General features: G+C 33.9%; 1 protein-coding gene across 3 annotated transcripts in view; it reads right to left on the bottom strand.

The window, feature by feature from the left end:
- Nucleotides 1-21,004, bottom strand: part of LOC111501998 (uncharacterized) — a 118,441-nt gene that overhangs the window by 9,658 nt on the left and 87,779 nt on the right. For all 3 annotated transcript variants that reach the window (XM_023155939.2, XM_023155940.2, XM_023155941.2), the window contains 5 exons: nucleotides 20,847-20,984; nucleotides 16,907-17,051; nucleotides 7,636-7,861; nucleotides 5,376-5,554; nucleotides 1,786-1,977 (listed from right to left, as the gene is read on the bottom strand). In XM_023155939.2, the coding sequence (XP_023011707.2) occupies nucleotides 1,786-1,977; nucleotides 5,376-5,554; nucleotides 7,636-7,861; nucleotides 16,907-17,051; nucleotides 20,847-20,984 (880 nt within the window). The remainder of the gene's footprint in view (nucleotides 1-1,785; nucleotides 1,978-5,375; nucleotides 5,555-7,635; nucleotides 7,862-16,906; nucleotides 17,052-20,846; nucleotides 20,985-21,004) is intronic.

The raw sequence follows: 21,004 nt of genomic DNA, 5'->3' as shown, positions 1-21,004 counted from the left end.
TGGGCTACAATGCCCAATGACAGATTGAAGTAACCTTTTCTAAAGTAATCGTTTCTATCTTATAATCACAAATTTTTTCTCTCAATTTCTTAATTTTCGTCAGAATTCCAACGTGAATTATTGACTTTCAATAATTTGATTTTATTGAAACGAATCGAGTGACGATTTTAAAGTTCGATAATGAGGCGAAGTTTTCTGTTGTGAAAACACTACAGAAAATATTCTTCCACTCAATCCTAAACGAACTCATGAAATAATACAACAAAAATATTGACCTCAAAGTTAAAAAAAGTATTATTATAAAATTTGAGATTCAAGAAGATGTTCTTTGTTAAATTGTCTGAATTCATTAACATTTTCTATTTCAATAATTCCCAGAACCGGATTGCACAGTTTGAACTTGTGCTTTAGTACAGCTACCGGACTGAATCATGGCCAGTGGGAGAAATCGTATCTGCATAAAGTTTGGGTAGGTGTATGACAAAGAAAGTATCAGGAAAAAGGGAATAGAAACTTTTATTTGCAATTTTACATAGTACGGATTAAGTGGTGAACAATAAATGGCTATTGAAATGCCATTTTGGTTCTTATAGATATATAAAAAGTAGTTTATGTAGAAGCAAATTCGTAGAGAAGGCCGTCTCACCGGCCATGACTCAGTCCGGCAGCTGTAAAGGATATTTTTCAAAAGTTATAGGGTGGCCCAAAAGTCTAGATAATCATCGACATATTTCTTCAGTTTCAGTGATTGATAAGATTATTGAAGTTATTTTGAGAAACCGAGCAATATTTTTTTTAATATAATCTTTTTCTTGAATTTCAATTCGGTTTCAGAAAGAATCTTTGTACATCAGATGCTATACATACAGTTGTATACAACATTGTTGAAAGTTTTGAAGTTTCTTATAGAAAAATTCGAACAGTACGGTATTTGTACTGTTGTGACGAAACCCAAAAATTAAACTTCCTTACGAATCATAGCTTAACCAATGGTTACTCAGCTAATCTACTTGGTATCACACTGAACAACAATTCAAACTGTCGTGCTCATGTAGAATGTTCGCGTAAGATGCTTCCCAAAACACCCACCTATATCCACAATAGAAAAATTTTGCCAAAACTGAAAAGTTATTAGGGTCTCATCACGCTCTCATGCATTCACAACTCAGTTATGGTAGCATGCTTTGCGGCAATTGACCTCATCATCGCAAGGTATTTATATTACACTAAGGAGCTGTCAGATTCATTGTCAATTCAGCACTAAGAGATCACTATCGGCCACTGATTTTAAAACTTCATCACCACCCTCATATTGATACCAAATCACTGAGTTTCAACGAGTTCTAGAGTAAAATGGAAATCATCTTGCTCCAATATTGAAGAGAAATCTAAGCTCAAATGCCACCACTTCAACTCTTTCAAAATTATATATTTACTAACTGGATGATGCTGTACTATGATATTTCATTCATTGTGTCCTGTTATATGTATATCCACAATGGTTTGTATAATTTTTACACTGACTTGCTATAAATGTAAACTTTCACAGCATTGAAGTAGATAAATATTCCTCTACGAGTATCTACGAGTATCTAATCATGTTGACTTCCAATGGTACATTTTACTTTGAATGATAGTAGGGTTGAACTAATTCCGGTTCTGACTTCAGTATTGAAGGCACAGTATTGAAATTCGAGTTGCGGCTACCGATTACGTAAATAAACCAGTGATCGATTACGAAAATAAATCAGTGATCGATTATAAATTATACCAAGACATACTCACTTTCACCCGTCGCGATATTTCCATTGAAAGGGCCGACGACAAACTACTGCTGGCAGCACTGGTAAAGCTAGCTTTGCTGGTTAGACTACTACCAGAAGGACTCTTCGTTAACCTGTTTGAGCAATCGTTGGTATCCTCTTCATTACTCCTGTGTACGTCAACGACAATTTTGGTATCCTGTTGTGGTGGCACCTTAAACAATCAAAGAATCAAATATTGTCTATGTTTATGACACGTACTGCGACTTGACAAATGTAATAGTCAAAAACTTGGTCATATAGAAAAGGATATTGGTCAAGAAGTCGTTAGATCTATAAAAACGTTCCATCAAATGCAAGTGTACAAGCATTACTCCTTCTTGACTATTTCTTTGTTGAAAACAAACACAGGTGTGTGTCCAACTCTCCTCACGGTGAAAGTGGTCAGAATTTGTAGACAATTCCTACTGCTATCTACGGGCTGATATTGAACTAGATCTAAATTACTTGAACAAATTTTTATTGTTGAACATTAGGTATTATGGTAAAAAATATTTGCTGAGAAGCAGTGGTTGATTTGAATGTTTGAAATATAGTTATGGTAAGTTCGATCTTGCATCTTGACAATTGAATATTCTCAAACATTTACTCTCAACATTCCCTCATAGTACTACCTCGTAGATGTCTGCCAAAAAACAAGTACTTCTCCGACTAATACCACGTTGAACGTTAATTCACCAACAGAACACAGACTGTTCAAAAAATAAGGTGAATGTCCAATTTCGCAGGCCACGTCGATTAGCAATTTTTTATATTCTTAATTTTTTTTTGAGTCAGTCAGTACATGCTCCTCACAGAAGGTCGAGAAGATGTGAATAACGACTGTCGTCCTGAAGGCGCCGCTTGCGAGCTGCAATACGAAGAAAACGTCCGGTTTTGTGAAAAGACAATTCATGGTTCCAATATCACGATAATGCACCTGCTCTCTAGTCATTGCTAGTTCGTAATTTTTCGGCTGAAAACAACACTGTGATCATGCATTAGCCATCGTATCTACCAGATTTAAACCCCTGTGTCTTTTTTGTTTAAGTGATTGAAGAGACCCATGAAAGGACGGCGTGTATTATATCTAAATACTCTGTAGGGGCAAAATAGAAATTGATGGAAAAATAAATATTTTTTGAAAAAAATGAAAATTCACCTCATTTTCTAAACAGACAGCGTATACTGCTCTTTCAGTTGGAACTTTTCTATGCCGGCAGGAGATGATACCCCAAAACCGGTCTGTATATTATGATCAACTGAATCTACTCGATTGTAATCAGACTAGTCCTACTGTTGAAAGAATGAGAAACATCTGTGAGACACACACTGTCTTCCGACAGTCCGAATCTCTGGATATGATGATTCAAATGATAGTGAGCTGTAAGAAGGCATGTTAGACATCGTAGTTCATCCCTACTGTAGTCCAACAACTGTTTGGTATCAAGCTTCGAAGGTTGAATAAACGCCTTGTAGTTAGCCAATCCTGGAAGGTTCTGCCAGAAGTACATAAATTTTTTTGCCGCCCAGATGTTCAATCTTTGTTTGGCAAAGTCTAAAGCGATGCCAATGACAGGTTCTGGTTCGATGAAGCGGCTTGCAGCACCCTCCTTTGCAAGAGAGTAAGCAGCCTCATTGCCTTCCAGGCCAGTATGGCCCGCAATCCAGGCCAGAGACAATCTGTTAAGTCTTCCTATCGACGAGAGTCATTTTTGGCAAATTGCTACCAATTTAGACGTTGCTTGGTAGGGCCAAGAGCTTCTAACGTCGCTTGACTGTCCGAGAATATTTTTATTGACTTGTGTATGAGATTGGATCCTTCCAATCTCTCCGCATACAGTTCAGTAGCGTAAATTTCCACTTAAAATACAGTCGCATAGATTCCTAGGCTGTTTAATATCTCTGTCCTGGGCTGCGACTGAAAACACCTGCACCAGAACCTGAAAGTGTTTTTGATCCATCTGTGAACCAACAACTATCTGCTCTTAATATTTGATTCTCCCGGAAGATATTGCCCTCTCTACTCGGGAACAGTACTTTACAAGGCAGTTCGTAGTTGACAGTTGAAAGAATAAAGTCAGAGATCATTTCCAGAATGCTGTGACTTCTAGTGTCAACCAAACAGTCTGTTGCTCTCTGCATTAAATTGATTTGTACAATTGGCAATGTGCACAAGTCTAGATGAAGTCCATCTAGCCTCTCTCTTCAGGAAAATGTGGAAAAGAGGTAGATCTAGAAGGATGCCCTTGGCCGCTGACGGTGTGGTACTGATGGTACCACTGATGGCCAGACCAGCCTGTCTCTGTAAGCCAGAGAGTTTGGCCTGGGCAGTTTTCTGTAAAGCCTTCGGCCACCAGGAAATTGCACCATAAGTGATCATTGGTCTGACAAACATCACATAAATCCAATGGATTTTTTTGGGACCTAAACGTCAAGTTTTACCACAAATCCTTCGACATGTCCATAGGGATAGTTTGGCTTTGTGTAAAACTTTTTCTAAGTAAGCGTCCCAGGTTAGTTTTTTATCAAGGACAATGCCAAGGTATTTCACCTCCGTTCCAAATAGAATAACCTCACCATTGAGGAAAAGTGGCCTTAGATCGCCACTATCGTACGTATCAGGTACACTGAGATCTTTGGTGACAAGTACTTTTAGGAAAATATTGTTTCGTAGGATATGAAAAATCAATAAAAGCTGAGAATTTTCACGGTGTTGTTTCAAAGTTATCATAATGAAGTTTTCCATCTGTGTGTAAAGTATAGATATATAATTCATGAAATAATATGTAGTGTTCACCTTCAGTTTCCTTGTCAACGAATGGTATTCAAAAATAATTTTATAATAAAACAAAAGTCATGGAACATTCATGAAAGAATAGTTTCTTATTTGATGATTTCAGATTCATTTAAAAACAGAGGATTGAGAGTCATTTCACTTCCACATTACCAATCATCAAAATGGTCCCAGTTTCATTCATCACATGTATGTCTTGCTTGGTGTATTCCAGTGTTCCTTCTCCATATTATGTTAAACGAACCTGAGAAAATATGGATGTTTGTCCCATATATCAATGGTCATATTTGAGGTCAAAAATTAATTTGACTGTCAAGGAATCGAAAACTCTGTCAATATTTCAGTGAAATAACGGCTCATAATACCACCAGCTACCAGATTAGATCAGATATTGAAGAGTGAGGCCTTGTTAATCCTAAACTTTCAATAACGCTCAAATGTTTTCATTTCCGTTTGCGATAGGAGCTAGTTAGCAAAAAATCACTTCAAATTCATTTTATTTGGAAAAAAAAGTCAACTCATAACCTCATTAAAATTCTGTCAATATATAAGTGAAATTACGTCCTACGAAACTACCATTCATATCACCCTTGAAAAGAAAAACCTTGGTCAATTCTCGACAACGCTAAACAGTTTCCAATTTCGAGGGTTGTAGTTTGCATGACAATAAGAGGTAGTTAACTTTGAACTCATTTCATTTGAAAGAAAAGTCAACTCATGACCCCATACCGACACTCATATACTATTGATTCCAACACAAGAATTTTCATACTCACTTGACATTCTTCATTATCTTCATTTTCCGTATCATGGGCAATTGTTTGGCACTCGGTTCCATTATTTTTTATCGTAGTTCCGTTTTCGGATAAGTTTATAATTGTGGGCTTGAAAACATTCTTTTCCTGAGGTTCTTCATCCCATTCAGATAAGTTCCACTCCTTACATGGGGAGGTGGCTACAATAAAAAATGGGTTGGAATTTGATTCGAAAGTGGGTAGATTTGAATTGATTTGAATATTGATAGGCATGCAATAATTTAGTGGTTTTATTAATTAGCGTGACATCTTCTCAGAATCAATTTGTAACTGACTGAATATTCATAGTGAAATTAATGAGAACTCATTAGGGAATCATTTTGGTTCATTTTACTATGAATAGATTTTTGCTAGAAGAATAATATTATAGAACGAAAGTAATGTTTGTGGATGTAATCAGAGTTTTCATCGACCTGTTTTTTGAGTTCTGTCACCCCCATAACATGCAAAAATATGAAAAGTGTAACGGAGAACTTTGAAAACTAAATGACCCTGAGAATAAAAATAAAATAGATGAAGATAATTTAAAGATCCTCCACACATGCGAAAAAGGAAAAATGATGAAACTGTTGGAATCTATGGAAATAAACATGTTAAAGAAAAATCCCGATTCTATTATCCTCTAGGAACAACTTGATTTAAACAATAGTCCTCTCCTGAACCTACAATCCTCTTCCCAAAACCTACATTACCTATATCAAAAGTTTTGTTTTGTTATGTTCATGGATATTCCAGGTATAGACAATGTAGGTACCAAATTATTTATGATGCAACGTAGGTATAAATTACTCAGATTTAAATGTAACCTAGTAAGTTTTGAAAATGGTGGTGTATTGGCCGAAACCAGTCAACAATGAAGAAATATCGTGGAAAATAGACTAAAGTATGTTTTTGTCTCTGTTGGAAGACTCTGTATAAGATACCTTCTTCTTGTTGTGAAAGCTATATTGGTGTAACTTCAAGTGCGTAAACATCCAGTTCAAATCAGAAATAGACAATCAACAGGATCAAAACTGTCAGAAATCATTTTGTATTCAGACGGTTAACATCGAACTGAATAGAACAAGATGAGAATGATTGCCAATGAACCACACTTTGAGAGACTTCAGTTCAAAGAATCCATGTATATCCTCATACCGGAGAGGAATGTATTTCAAAGAGCTCCTCAGAAATGGATCTTACCTGCCTACTCGTTTCCAAGAAATATATGGATAGTGGAGAAATCACAACAGACAAATATCAGAGAATAGTGTACTACATCGAATGTACCAGAAGTCAATCAACAACTGCTAGATTGATAGCATTTTTCTCAATTCTGAAGACGAAGAGAAATTTTATGACACGTTACTGATGATTTATTTGTGAAAACTAATTTGATTTTACGCTGTAACTTATCAGAGTGAATTGAGAAGTTTGTTCTTGGAACACCTGTATTCACAATTTTTATATGTTTTCAGATCGTGAAGGGTAAAAAGCCCAGAAAATGCAGATGAAATAGTATTACGAGTATCTTCCATGTCTAGAGGAAGGTTTTGTTTCGAATAGAATTGTACAAATGTAATGCAATTAAATGCAAGACATCACTGTAAGAAGAACTAAGAATTTTAGGACCCAGTGGCACCTACGGCCTGATGACTTCGACAATTGCGAAACTAACCAAATGTTACACCCATGCTCAATCCCTAAAGAGATTGGATGGAATCAAAGTATGCAATCTTGCCAAGATCACCCTGGGCGACCCTGAGAAGTTGGCGCCGAAGAAATGTCTGGCGATGACCAGGAAAAATCTACGCTTAATAGTAGGATTTCTGACTGGCCACTGTCAACTAAAGAAACACCTCCACAATATGGGAGTAGTGGACACACCTCTATGCAGGAAGTGTGAAGAGGAAGATGAAACTCGTAGGCATGTCCTATAAGAGTGTCATGAGTTATCGTCAATAAGAGAGTGTGTGTTCGGCAAGTCTTGGCCTACACCTGCCGATATAAAGGAGATGTCTCCTAGTGAACTGTCCACCTTCCTGGAAAGGACAGGATGGGCGATGACTTAGGAGGTCAACTCCTTGGGAGAATGTACAATAGGTCACAAGTGACCTGAGTGCTGTGGGCTTACACTCACCCTCCCTACTCTATAGATACAGATACAGAAGTGGATAAATCTGGATGAAATTATGGTCCATCAAGGAATCAATTCCTATTTCGAAATGTGTACAAGACTCACCTGTTTTCTGCAACCTCCTATGATTGTTCAATCGTTCGTCTAAGTTTTGGTTTTCTTCTTTGACTATCGAAAGGCGTTTAGGGTCTACCCAAGGTGGACTTTGATCCTCTGTCACTGAACTAGCTGAACTGTTGTAACCGCTTGATTCTCCTGGGAACAGCTCAGCATTAGATGCTTTTCTTACAAGTAAATCCAGCTGACGTGAGTTTTTCATCAGATTGACGGCCTGTAATGAAAAATGAACAATGCTATAATGTAATATAATATACAATATAATAATAATACTACATGAATAGCATTTTACAAGTGTTGTTCATAACGAAGAATTTCAAGAACGAGGTTTTAATGATGAACGAGAACAGGATTGTTTCCTACTTATTAATCAAACTCAAACACCTATTCATGCAGCTGCAGTTTCGTAAGAATATATCATCTTTGCCTCCAACCGATTTCTTGGATTATTTGAAGTCCACTAGATTCTCGATAGGACAACAAGTGGATTGTTTCGAATTCTTGGGGTTCTTGTTGAATACTCTTCGTGAGCAAAACAATAGCAAAATCAATACTCCTAACCACTCTGGATTGAATGATTTCCGTACAGTCCATCTCGTCTTGAGTTTGTAATTTTTCTGCTGGAAAAATCTTCACTTGTTCATTTTGTAGTAAATGTTCAAGAGTTAGCAAAAATATATGTGAATTTCTGGAATTTCATATACCGTTTCCTAATATGACTAATAACCAGTCCGTGCAAAGGTTATTTATTGTTGAATAATCTGAAAATGGAATTTTTAATAGGTAATGATCGACTGTATTGCCAAACATGCGCCAAACTAACTGACTATTATAAGGAAACAAGTATAGCTCATGCACCAGTGATCTAATAATAACACTGATGATCTTCAAACAAGATTCAACCTCTGACGGAAGCGAGAAACTCTTTCGAAGGTTCGAAATAGATGAACATTTCAATCTATCAGACCACTATTATAGTATTCATGCAGTCATTGTTCACTGTGGTTCTGGCGTTGAATTTGATCATTATTACGTCTTGGTCAAAGAGAAAACGAACAGGTTTAAGTTTGACGATAGTCGTGTCACTAAGTGTTCTGGCGATGTATTGAATCTATTGGAGCCTCTGAAGACACCTTGAATTTTGTTTTATGAGAGAGAAGACATGGGCAGATCAAGATCTTCAGATGATGTGGTGCTGTAGGTTTTTCCGGGTTTTCCTGCAGCTGAAAAAGCAAATGCGCCACTGGAATCAATGAAGTCGTCCCGGAGCGCCAATTAATTTTTATTGTTGTTTTAATTTTTATGAAAAAGTTATGATGACTAATGAGAAATGATCTAAACTTTAGAGAAAATTGAATTTTTCTATGACATTCGTGTACACGTTCCTTGTTGGGTGGGTAGACGAAACCAAATATATAAAACAAAGTCGCAAAATCATGTTAGTTATACCATTCATAACTGAAGAAAGGTTGGATCCATTTTCTTGATTTTTTTTATTTGACGCATCCATCTCCACCAGGATGAAAAAAATTGTCTGATTTATAAGTTGTCAATATCCATCACAAAGATATGCGAGCGCGTTACACGGAATATTGCAAATCAATCCACTACAGATGAAAAAGAAATCGCACGACCATTGCGCAGTGTTCAGTGTTGCCAAGTCTATTGTTTTTGCACTAGATCTCCTGTTTCGGCTTTCTTACTACTGGTAAACTATTTGAGAGTTGAAATATACTGATGTATCAGTTAACTTTCTGCAATAATCATATAGTTGAAACTATCATATATGTTCCTATTGAAACACATATTCGACTATTTTTTTGTCGCAAAATCTACTGTTAAACAAGAAAAATTACTTAGCAACACTGGCTGTGTTACTATGGCTCAATTTCCTGCGTCAGAAACCAAATGAGAAAAATTTTCGGCTTTCTATTTCTCCATTATCATCTTCAAACAAATAGAGCGTCGGAGTTTTGCCTCGCCCACCATACTCCCCAGGCCTATGGTCAACCGATAATTATCTTTTCGAACACTTCGATAACTTTCTCACCTGTAGAACCTTCGCCAATCAGGACCAGGTGAAAACGGCCTTCTTCGACTTCATCAAATCCCGAGTACATAAATTTAATTCTGATCGAGTTAATCGACTTGTGTTACGTTGACAAAAGTGCTCATTTCGAATGAATAGTAATATTCTGATGTGTGAGTTTGTTTAAAGTTCATTTTGAACTGAATTGCTTTCATCCCTCCCACATTTTTGAATGAAGATAGAGGTGTTCACAGCCAAATAGTCTAATCAACAAGTTCAAAAACGAGAAAGATAGAGATAAAGGTCCTAAAAAATATATATATATATATATATATATATATATATATATATATATATATATATATATATATAAATATATATATATATATATATATATAATATAAATATATATATATATATATATATAAATATATATATATAAATTTTTTATTGATGCAACTGATTTTCCTTTATTTTGAGTATTTCAATATTAAATTTGAAGCTTTATATCTTCTATTAATTATCTGCGAGCGCTTTCGACAGTTGGTAGTACTGTCATCTTCTGGCACTCTGGAGTGCCACAGGATGAATTAATATTGAAATATATATAAAATATATATATATATATATATATATATATATATATATATATATATATATATATATATATATACAGATAGAGATTTTATCAAGTGTGTATGATACAAATCAAGAATGAAATAATTCGAAATATATATATATATATATATATATATATATATATATATATATATATATATATATATATATATATATATATATACTTCATACGATCCTGCGATAAAAGTTCATATAAATTTATTAATTTGTTAATTATGATTTTTTATAACTATTGCAAAATGAAATATCTAAAAATTGTTGATAATTTTTTTTTCCAATTGATATTTAGCTATGTCTGTTTTCACATTGAACAATGGCATTTATCAACATAAGATATGAATTTTTTACGTAATTTGTTTATGGATTGTTTTGAACAAATAGAGAAATTCAATATTTTTCAAAAAAATTTTCTGCTATTCTCTTGTCTATAGATAATTATAATTTAAAAAAAGAATTGTTTCTCAATTTTAATTTTTAATTGATTAAAAATATTGACCAACGTTATATTTTTTTTCTGAAGTAGAAAAAATTAATAAAACAGCTATAAGTATATGAAAAAGTGCCATAAAAAATTATATTATAATGAATAAAAATATTTTCATGGCACTTTTTTATATAGAGCTGTTTTTATAATTTTTTTCTATTTCACAAAAAAAAATAAAGTTGGTCAATATTTGGTCAATATTTGTTTATAACAAATTGTTATTTAAACAATCGAGATATGAAAAAATCGATTTTAAACAATTAAAAATTAAAATTAGGAGATTTTTTTTAAATATCATTATTATCTCTAAACAAAATAGCAAAATAATTTTTTCAAAAATATTGAATTTCTCTATTTGTTTAAAACAATTCAATAAAAAAATTATGTAAAAAATTCATATCCTATGTTAATAAACACCATTGTTCAATGTGAAAACAGACATAGCTAAATATCAATAGAAAAAAAAATTATCAACAATTTTTAGATATTTCATTTTGCAATAGTTTTAAAAAGTCATAATTGACAAATTGATGAATTTTCATGAACTTTTATCGCGAGATTGTATAATGTATATATATCAAAAGGGCTCCACGAAGTTTAAAATTCATAGGCCAATTATTTATATCTTTTATCCCATTATTAATGCCAACGGAGATTGGGAAAAAATTTGTTAGTTAACAATTGAATAACTTTTTGAAAACTGATGATAGAACTTTTTTTTCTACGGGACTCAATTTCTTTAAGTGTTAAGAAGATACTAGATTTTTTTCAAATTTTTAAAATGACATTTCATGTTATAAAAAAATTATTTCTTTTGATAAACTCTCTTTAGCGGCATCGCGTGCATGCCGTAACAGCCGCGCGGAACCCTATTTTCAACGTCAAATCAAAATTATAAATAATGGAGATAGAGTTTCGGGAGTCGAAACTTTTTTATAGGAAATTTCCTCCTCTTCAACGAGATTTTTTCCAATTTTCTTGAATATCAATATTTTTTGAGTCATTGACGAAAAACTAAATACCATTTTTTTAAATCTTATTTTGTTAATAACAATTGCAATTTTTTACCTGCACCAAAATCCTCCAAAATAATTTTTCTAGAGGTGATTCCGAATCGATTGAGCTATCGCTCATATTTTTAGGAACTTTATCTCTATTTTTCATGTTTTTGAACTTGTTGATTAGACTAAAAAAACCTTATTGTCCCAATGACTAGTATATTTTTAAAATATGTATCTTTCAATTTTAATATGGTTCTCTTCTTAGGTCATACAACACCGTTTTAATTCAACAAGTTCGTTGAATTAAAACGGTGAACATATTTTTCTTCATTACCTCATCAGATTTTATCTGTTATTGTTGGAATTTAATAAACACAATAACATATTCTTGTAACAATTACACCACTCTCATTGAGTAACCAGAACATTCGGTTAGCTAGAACGAATAATGATATTTACCAATTCTCAACGGAACCCAATTACCCAAAAGATAGTATTTGTCTCACATATGATTTTCGCTACAATTAAAAAATTAACTTTCTTCTCTTTGTATTAATTGCGTATTCTGTATTAAATAATTTAGTTGGAAGAAAGTGGCACCGTCTCTGCCCTTTCTCTTCATAGGCAACAAAAAGAAAATTACGTTATGATACCACAGTTACTTCATTGTGAAACAAAAATTATACTTATGAAAGAGTGCAAATGAAATTTGAATATCAACTGGGCTTGCGATGACGAAAAAAATTAATGAGACGTTGACAAAGTGGAGTTTTGTAGAAAATATTTATATAATTGTGTGTACGAATCTCTTGAAATCTGGAATGAATAAACATTATAGTGAGATTCATAAATCAAAGTTATCCCGCTTGAACAAAAAGTTCCTATATGCGTAAAAACGATGCAACAGTTGTAGGCCATGTAGCGTTAAAAGAGTTTTATATGGATTATTTTCTTCTAAGCGATGAAGTGATGAAAATATTAAAGGCTGTATAGGCCACTAAAACAGCGTTTCACAACGTTTCTTTTCGAAAGCGATAGATATGACAGCAATAAAACTTACAGTCATGGAATCAACATCCAGATGTCTTTAATCTCGAATCAGAGCCTAATTAATATCACAGGAGTTTTTCCGAACACCAAATCGTTATTTTAACACTTCGACACGTGTTTCGATCACCGAGTGATCATCTTCATGAGCCAGATCAAACTGTTTGATCTGGAGTTTTTTCCCAACACCAAATCGTTATTTCAACACCTCGACACTTGTTTCGATCACCAAGTGATCATCTTCATGAGGAATGTGCCATTTTTTTCAGCTTAGAGCTTACTCGTGCCTTACGAAGCACTGTTCCGGGTTTGATTTTGGAGTTATCCTTCTCCTAGACGGGTTGCAGACCAAAGCTAATGACGCCTATCTCACCAAATTACACTAGTCATGGTATGCCTCTTGTGCCTGTTGCTCATATTGCGTAATGAACCCTCTCACTCTGAGAAGTGGGTCAAATCAAACTTGCAAGATTTGTTAACATACATACAAGTAAAGTTAAATGAAAGCTTTTGATCAAGAACTAAGTGAACTGGATTTCCGTGGCAAATTTCTTTCGTGGCTGGCTTTATATCTTGAGGTCAGATGTAGGAATTGACAACCAGAGAAATCTCCCACACGATGTGGAGGCTGGTGTACCTCAAGGATCGATTCTTAGTCCGCTAATTTTTCTACTATATTTAAATGATCTTCCCAAATACGTCAGCACTCAACACCTATCTCTATATGCTGATGATACCACTTTAGCAACGGAAGCAGAAACGTCTGAAGAGCTCATTGCAAAAATGAATATACTGGCAAAGGAATTGACCTCGTGGTGTGGGAGAAATTCTCTGAAACAGTTTGTATGCACTTTTTCACCAGGAATGAAATATCTCATATTAATAGAATCTCAGTTAATGATAGTAAAATCATCTTCGCGACATCCACCAAATTTCTAGGAGTATTTGTGGATAATGATATGGGATGGAATAGCAATGTCAATCACATTTGCAAGAAATTGAATAGTAGTTACTTTGCTATATTGCACCTGAGAAATATTTTTTCGACGAGCCAGTTGATCAGCATTCACTATGCTATTGTTTATTCCCAAATTTCTTATAATATTATTCTATGGGGTGGTGCAGTGGGGTCTGTGTCTTTCAGAAGAGGATACGATGAATGTTCAGCCTAGACTATAGAGAAACATGTAATCATTTCAAAGAACATGTAATTCTCACATTTTACTCTATTTACATCTCCAAATACATTCTATATGGAAAAAGTGATTATCAAAACTTTTCTCTCAATTCTAATTATCACGACTACCCAACTCCATCCTCGAAACTTGTTAGGCCTCCTAACTAGTCTGTATGAGAGAAGCCCAATATACGGAGGAATTCAAATTCTAAATAATCTACCTGCCTGTGGAAGACAACGTCAATGTTTTCAAAAAGAAACTTAAAAACTGTCTATGTAATGAATGTTACTATGACATATTCATGAGCTAACAGTTAATGTGAGTTATGATACATTATGTCTGTGACTGTTCCAATATGATCTGACTTGAATAAAAATCATAATTATTATTATTATAATTTTGTTGGTAAGGGGGATAAAAATTCGGAGTGTTTTGAGTGATTGCCGATTTTCTGCTATCGAAAAAAATGGATCAATGAATTTGAATCAAATTTTGTGTGCTCAAATACACTTAAGATGTTGATTGTACTTTGAGTCAGAACAATGTTTACACAAGTGGTACATGCTTTTCACAGAAAGTCGAGATGTGAATAACGACGCTCGTCCTGGACACCCCACCAAATCAACAACCGATGAAAATGTTGAAGAAGAAGTAAAAAAATATTATGGAGAATCGTCCAATCATTATTAGAGAAGTTGCTGAAGATGTCGGTATATCGGTTGGCTCATGCCATGTAATAATTTTTCTGGCATGTGGCAGCAAAGTTCCTTCCGAAATTGCTGAATTTTGACCAAAAAACCGTCGCAAGCGATCCAGATTTGCTTAGAGAGTCGTAACTGGTGATGAATCATGGATATATGGTTATGACATTGATACCAAAGCCCAATGGAAGATCCCAGGAGAACCAAGACCAAACAAAGCATGTCAAATTTGATCAAATGTCAAGGTTTTGCTCACTATTTTTTTCGAATTCCATAGCGTAGTGTTTTATGTCTGAGGGGGACTACTTCGAAGGAAACAAAATAGAAATTGATGAATGAATAAATATTTTTGAAAAGAATGAAAATTCATTTCATTTTTGAAAGCTTTCATGTAACTTGACTTGTATATATGTTAAGAAATCTTGCAAGTTTAATTTGACCCACTTCCCGGTATCCGATTGACCTGAAAATGTTGCATGCTGGTCCAGAACCGACGACAATGCATGGTAATCATAAACGAGACCTGATGTTGCTGCCAGGATCGGCTCCGTGTGAGAGATCTCCTCAGCGGTAAATAGCAGGGACACGAAATTTTGTATATGTATCCGTTTATAATAGGCAGTTGGTAGGCCCACCATGAAATAGATGCCACATCCAGGGTTGGCTTCAATAAAAAAAATATATTTCTAGAAAAAAAATTAAATCAAGCTTTTACCTTTCAATACCTACTTCCCGACTATAAAAAGAAGACAATAAATGGTGTAGTAGGTTGTAAGAACCCATATTTATTTGCATTGTGAAAAAATATTAATATCTACCCCCTTCAAGGATCAGGCTCCAAGCACAAGAGGCGTACCATGACTTGTGTAATTTGGTGAAATGGGCGTCATTAGCATTGGTCTGCAACCCGTATAGGAGAAGGAAAACTCCAAAATCAAACCCGGAATGGTGTTTCGTCAGGCACGAGTAAGCTCTAAGCTGGAAAAAGTGCCGCATCTTTCACCAAATTACCACCCAAGTCAAGGTGAGGCCGTGCCGAGGACTCAGTGGCATCAGAGTGTAAAATGATGTCGTGAACGTACCACCTCAGGGAACCGCAGCGCACCCTGTTGTATATTAGCTAGTACTCTGCTGAACGAAGTTCTGGGAGGGTTAACAAATTTGAAACGGAATGAAAAACTAGCCAATGAAAGCATTAACTTGAAACGCCAAAAAACTTGACAAAGTTAAAATATGCATGCAACGATTAAGAGCAGCCAAATTCGACGATCAACGTGAGGTCCGCCTAAGTGCGTCAAGAGAACATAACTCTCAAATTAGAGCAGCCTAGTCCACCCAACAGCGTGAGGTTAAGTGCGTTAAGAGTAAATAACTCTCAAGTACGAACACAAGAAGTAGGTATTTACCTACTTCTATAGAATATAGTTTATCCTAATGATAGTTTTCCCCGTTTCTTAAGTTTTTTTGTTGAAGGACCCTCCGTTTTATAGATGGACTTTCGTATTGATCGATAACTATCGATTGAAACTAAAAAATATAAAATAAAATAATGTTAAAAAATCTTTTGATACAAGCTTTTATTTAAGTGCCCTAAAAAGATTAAAATAAAATTTTAAATCACATTAACCACATGAATGTGGTTAATGTGATTTAAAATTTTATTTAAATTTCATTTGACTGAATATGTAGAGATTTCTTCTAGGCATCGCAACAAGCTTTTATTATAATTTCATTTCTGTAACGTCATGAATGAATGTGGTTGATGTGATTTAAAATTTTATTTTGATCGTTTTTGGGCAATTAAATAAAAACTTGTTTTAAACGTTAGTAACGTTTAAAACAATTTCAACAAATATGAATCAATGTTATCTTCACAATTTTATTTTCGAAACATCATTTGTCCAATTATTTTAATGGATTTGTACAGATGACATTGTTTTCTCATCATTTTCAAAAAAAGTTTATCATTCCTCACAAAAGTGATTTGTCGCATAAAAGATCATATACTGAGAAAATAAAAATTTTGAATACGATGATTCAAAAAATGCAAAGTAAAAGAATAATTTGGCAAATGTCTACCGAAAAACATCAATTCCGCTGACGATCTCATAATTTTTTTCAAATCAGTTTTAGCTTGATACTTCACTAGATAAGGTTATAATTATGAATACAGTTAATACCTCATTGAACGGAATATCGGAGAAGTCAACATTGTTACACTGCAATATTTGATCGCCTGGCCTCAAGCCTGCTTCTCTAGCGATTCCGGCCTCTTTGGTGAATTGAACAAAAATTCCGGGCTTCCAGTCAGGGCCTTTACATATCCTGTGGAATAAATTATCGATATCAGTATTGAAATAATATATATTATATTCTACTTTACACTCGGAAGAATGCATACACATTGATAACACCTTGAAAAACTATTTTTAAATGGATAATCTCAATTTATTAGTATTATTTTTTAATAAGGAGTTCTCACAAAAAGTACTGGGTTGGTATCGTTGAAAATTACATTGAATCATCAAGGAGTCGTCGCACTTGAGTGAACAGTAGAATAATCCAAAGCAATTAGTGTACAAATTTAACTGTGGAAGCTGTCACAAATGCTATGTTGGTCAAACCGGACGGTATCTTAAAACACGAGTTTCAGAGCACATGAGAGTCTAAGAAACTGAATTTGAAAAACCCCACAGCTCTAGTTGAACATGAAAAAGAATATGGACACATATTTGATTTTAATCATTCAATTTTTCTAGATGTTCAACTATATTTATTCAAATGACTTTTGAGCGAAATGATACATATCCTCAAATGCGATAGTGTTAACACTACAAGAGATGTTGATGGCCTCAATTCTGCATATTTTAATTTGATACGTAAAATACCTGGATAATTCACCCTTTTTTCTTCATGTTTCTTTCTGTCGTTGATTAAAAAACAGACACCACCTTATCAGAATTAAAGATAAAGCCATTCGTTTTGGTTAATGTCGTTTAGTGTTGGTATTGTCTCGAAAATTTGGTTGTTGCAATGTTTTTTTTTAATATGTATCTAATATGTCTGATAGTTTTTAAAATATTGAAATTATCAACACGATAAAACTACTTTTCGGTAAGTAATTTATTTGAGAACTCATCATTTCTCGTGAAATTGAAATGATAATAATCGTATACGTTTTGTGGAAAATATACTTATGAAAATTTATTGTTACAGAGCCCTGAAGATGAATTTAATTAAATTATAATCGTTGGCAAGAAACCAATTGTTTTTTTACAAAAAAATAAATCCCGTTACCCAACCCAATTATTGGCTCACTAAAGTAGTTAACCAAAGCATATATTTTCCAAAATTTTTAACGTATATTTTTCTGGTTTTTTTTTCGAAATTAGAATCATATAGTTACAGGAGCCCACTCGTTGGGTGAAATTCAGTTATTTCAATGATTTTTCGACACAATACAGGCAGAAATACTTTACAAGATTTTGAAATATCGAGATATCGAAAGAAATGTAAGTATTTTGAAAATTTTTGGAAAAATGTTTGGAACCATGCATTTCCACCTATAGGCTAACACAGCATGAACATAGTACTGAGGACGAGAAAATAGTGTGCTCATGACGAAACAATTACATTACCGTCGATCTAATGTTGTTGGGATAAAATGGGATGAATATCAGTGGTGGAAAATGGTTTTCATGGTTTCCATGGTTTTTATTTGAAAAACTCAAATGAAAGAGCTGTCAAAAGTATAAAATGTAAATTTTGAACCATTTTTCTACGTAGCCTGAAATTTTACGAAAAAAATTCATTTCTCACGATAATCGGTGAAAATTCACATTTTTGGGTTCCTAAGATGATATAATTTTTCCAAAACGAAATATTCGTTTTGTTTTGGTGTTAAAACATATATTCAGCCTCTAAAATACTGATCTTCCAGAAACATGATTTTTTTGAAAATATACAATGGTACTTTTCATCGTCTTCTTCCAGATGGTATGAAAGAAAACTAACATTGCTATTGAAGAGTTTGTCTGAAAATTCTGAAGATTCAGAAAGATTATCAGTTGATATACTTGAAAAATGTTGAACGTAATATAATATGTAATATGAGAATAATTTTCATAGAATAAAAAAAAACAAATATCTAGTTTTTTCGATACCTCTCGGGAAATCCCGGATTATGTGGAAAATGGTAAATACAGAAGTTGTTTGCCCCTATATTTCCTACAACCTTCAAATTCAACTTCTTTCATTAGGAGGTTCCAAAAGAAATCATGAAAAAACATTTTCCACCCTTAAAATTCGTCCATTTCATCCTTGAATCGTCCTTAATTTTTTTCTGTGATAGGCACAATATAATCTTTTTTTTTATAATTTTTATGTTGTCAATACACTAAACAGGCAATTATCAAGGAACTGAATTAGTTATTACAGTAACCCCACTTGTCCGAAAATTAATACTGGGGATAAACCAAAAAATTGTTACAAAATCTAATAAGGAGAACAACCGGTACTAGTGAAGTACGTAGATCTGCAAGATATACAAAATAATCCGAAAAAAAACAATATCGATGATTTTTCATCAAGAGGGATTTCTCAAACGACTGATTCAATTGTTCCAATGATTGTATTGTTCCGTACTTGAGTCCCGTACCTGAACAGCTGAAAAGTTATGTAATGTTAAAATGTATTACAATGACCTCATCTTGAACATAAAAATCCAGCATTTTTCCTACATGATTTCAAATATATTCCATTTCGAAAATGGAAAATGTGATGAAATTTTCGTGGATGGATTGAATCCACGACCATCAGAAACCAGCGCCACGATCTGGTTAGCACGGGTGCAATTTAGAGTCGAAACGTAGTCGATGTCCACGACTTGTAGATTCTACTGCAGTATTCATTGAATATCTTTTCATTAATAACAAGACAAGAGAAATGCCTCATTTGAGGACTTTTTTGATACTTTGTTTGATGTGTATTTCAATTCTGCATCCAATACTGTTGGATTTTTTGAAAATTAGATCAGCCGTTCCTGAGTAATAAGCAGTTTTATATTTACTTTGGGAATCTGCAAAAGTATGTTAAATATCATGATTTCAAAGCAAACTATATTGAAAAGTCACTCCATTTTGTTTCAATATATGTTGAAAATGTTCGTTACTAACTTCCTGTTAATGAGGAATTCTGTTTACAAATTCATTTCTTAAAGCAATGTTTCTGGGGTAATTTCATTAAAAGCAACTTCTTCCTATCTCTGAAATGATCTGTGATTATGCCACGTATCTCCTCAGAAACATCTTGAGATGTCATAACAGAAATGTAGTCACTTTTGAACTAGCCTGTCGTCATGAAGAGATACCTCATCTTGCTGAAATGTAACATCGATTGACAACTCATTTGGGTTATTGGGTTTGTCAATATTACAAAAATCTAAATAGGCAGACTTGGTCCTTTAGAGTGGCCCGCTAGATCACCTGACACGATGCCTTTATATATTTTTGTCTTCTTTCCCAAATTCCTTGAACCAATATAAAACGACAATAACTCAGGAAAGGTTGATTCAATTTCCAAAAGTAAAATAGTCTCGAATAATGAAATGAACGACAGGATCAAAAATGAATATTTTACGTATGCTTTGTTCAACTTTGATATCTTATTCCGTTCAAAAGTTATGAAGTTGGAGGACTTTTTATGTTCGCACTGTATGTATATCTCGAAATAAGTCGTGGTTACCGGTGTTTTTCTAAATCCATCAGATCCAAAATATCTCAGAAGAAGAATATCACGATTAAGATGAGATCGTACAATAAATAACAAGAATAACTGCAAAGAATAAATTGGGTCATCATATTGATACCAAATGGCATATATCAAAAAACAGCCCATTCAACTCAAACCAATATCAACTAATAATAATATTCAATAAATATATTGGCCTCTTCAATACGTTCAGCTTATTTAAAACAAAGTTCCTCTCGAATACCTATTGTGTGAACATTAAGAGTCATTGGTGTGGTCATTAAGATTCATGGGGTATAGTAATTAGTGTTTGTGATTGCGATGTTCGAAATAACGACTGAATACACAACCATAAAAGAATTTGCTCCTTACCCACATCCAAGTTTCGACCTTGGCGATACCATAATATTTATTCTAACGTCACAGTTCTTTTCAACGAATTGTGGTGACGATCTTGGAGATGAATTTGTATCGGAGATGATCTGCCAGCTGAGTGTATCAGTTTTCTTCCTGAAAAACAAATAATTTTG

This window comes from Leptinotarsa decemlineata, unplaced genomic scaffold (assembly GCF_025532065.1).
Source record: "Leptinotarsa decemlineata unplaced genomic scaffold, Ldec_3_MD MMD2_tig00026328_RagTag_RagTag, whole genome shotgun sequence".
Lineage (NCBI taxonomy): Eukaryota > Metazoa > Arthropoda > Insecta > Coleoptera > Chrysomelidae > Leptinotarsa > Leptinotarsa decemlineata.
Note: the sequence above shows the minus strand (reverse complement) of the source record. Positions and strands in the feature narration are given on the sequence as shown.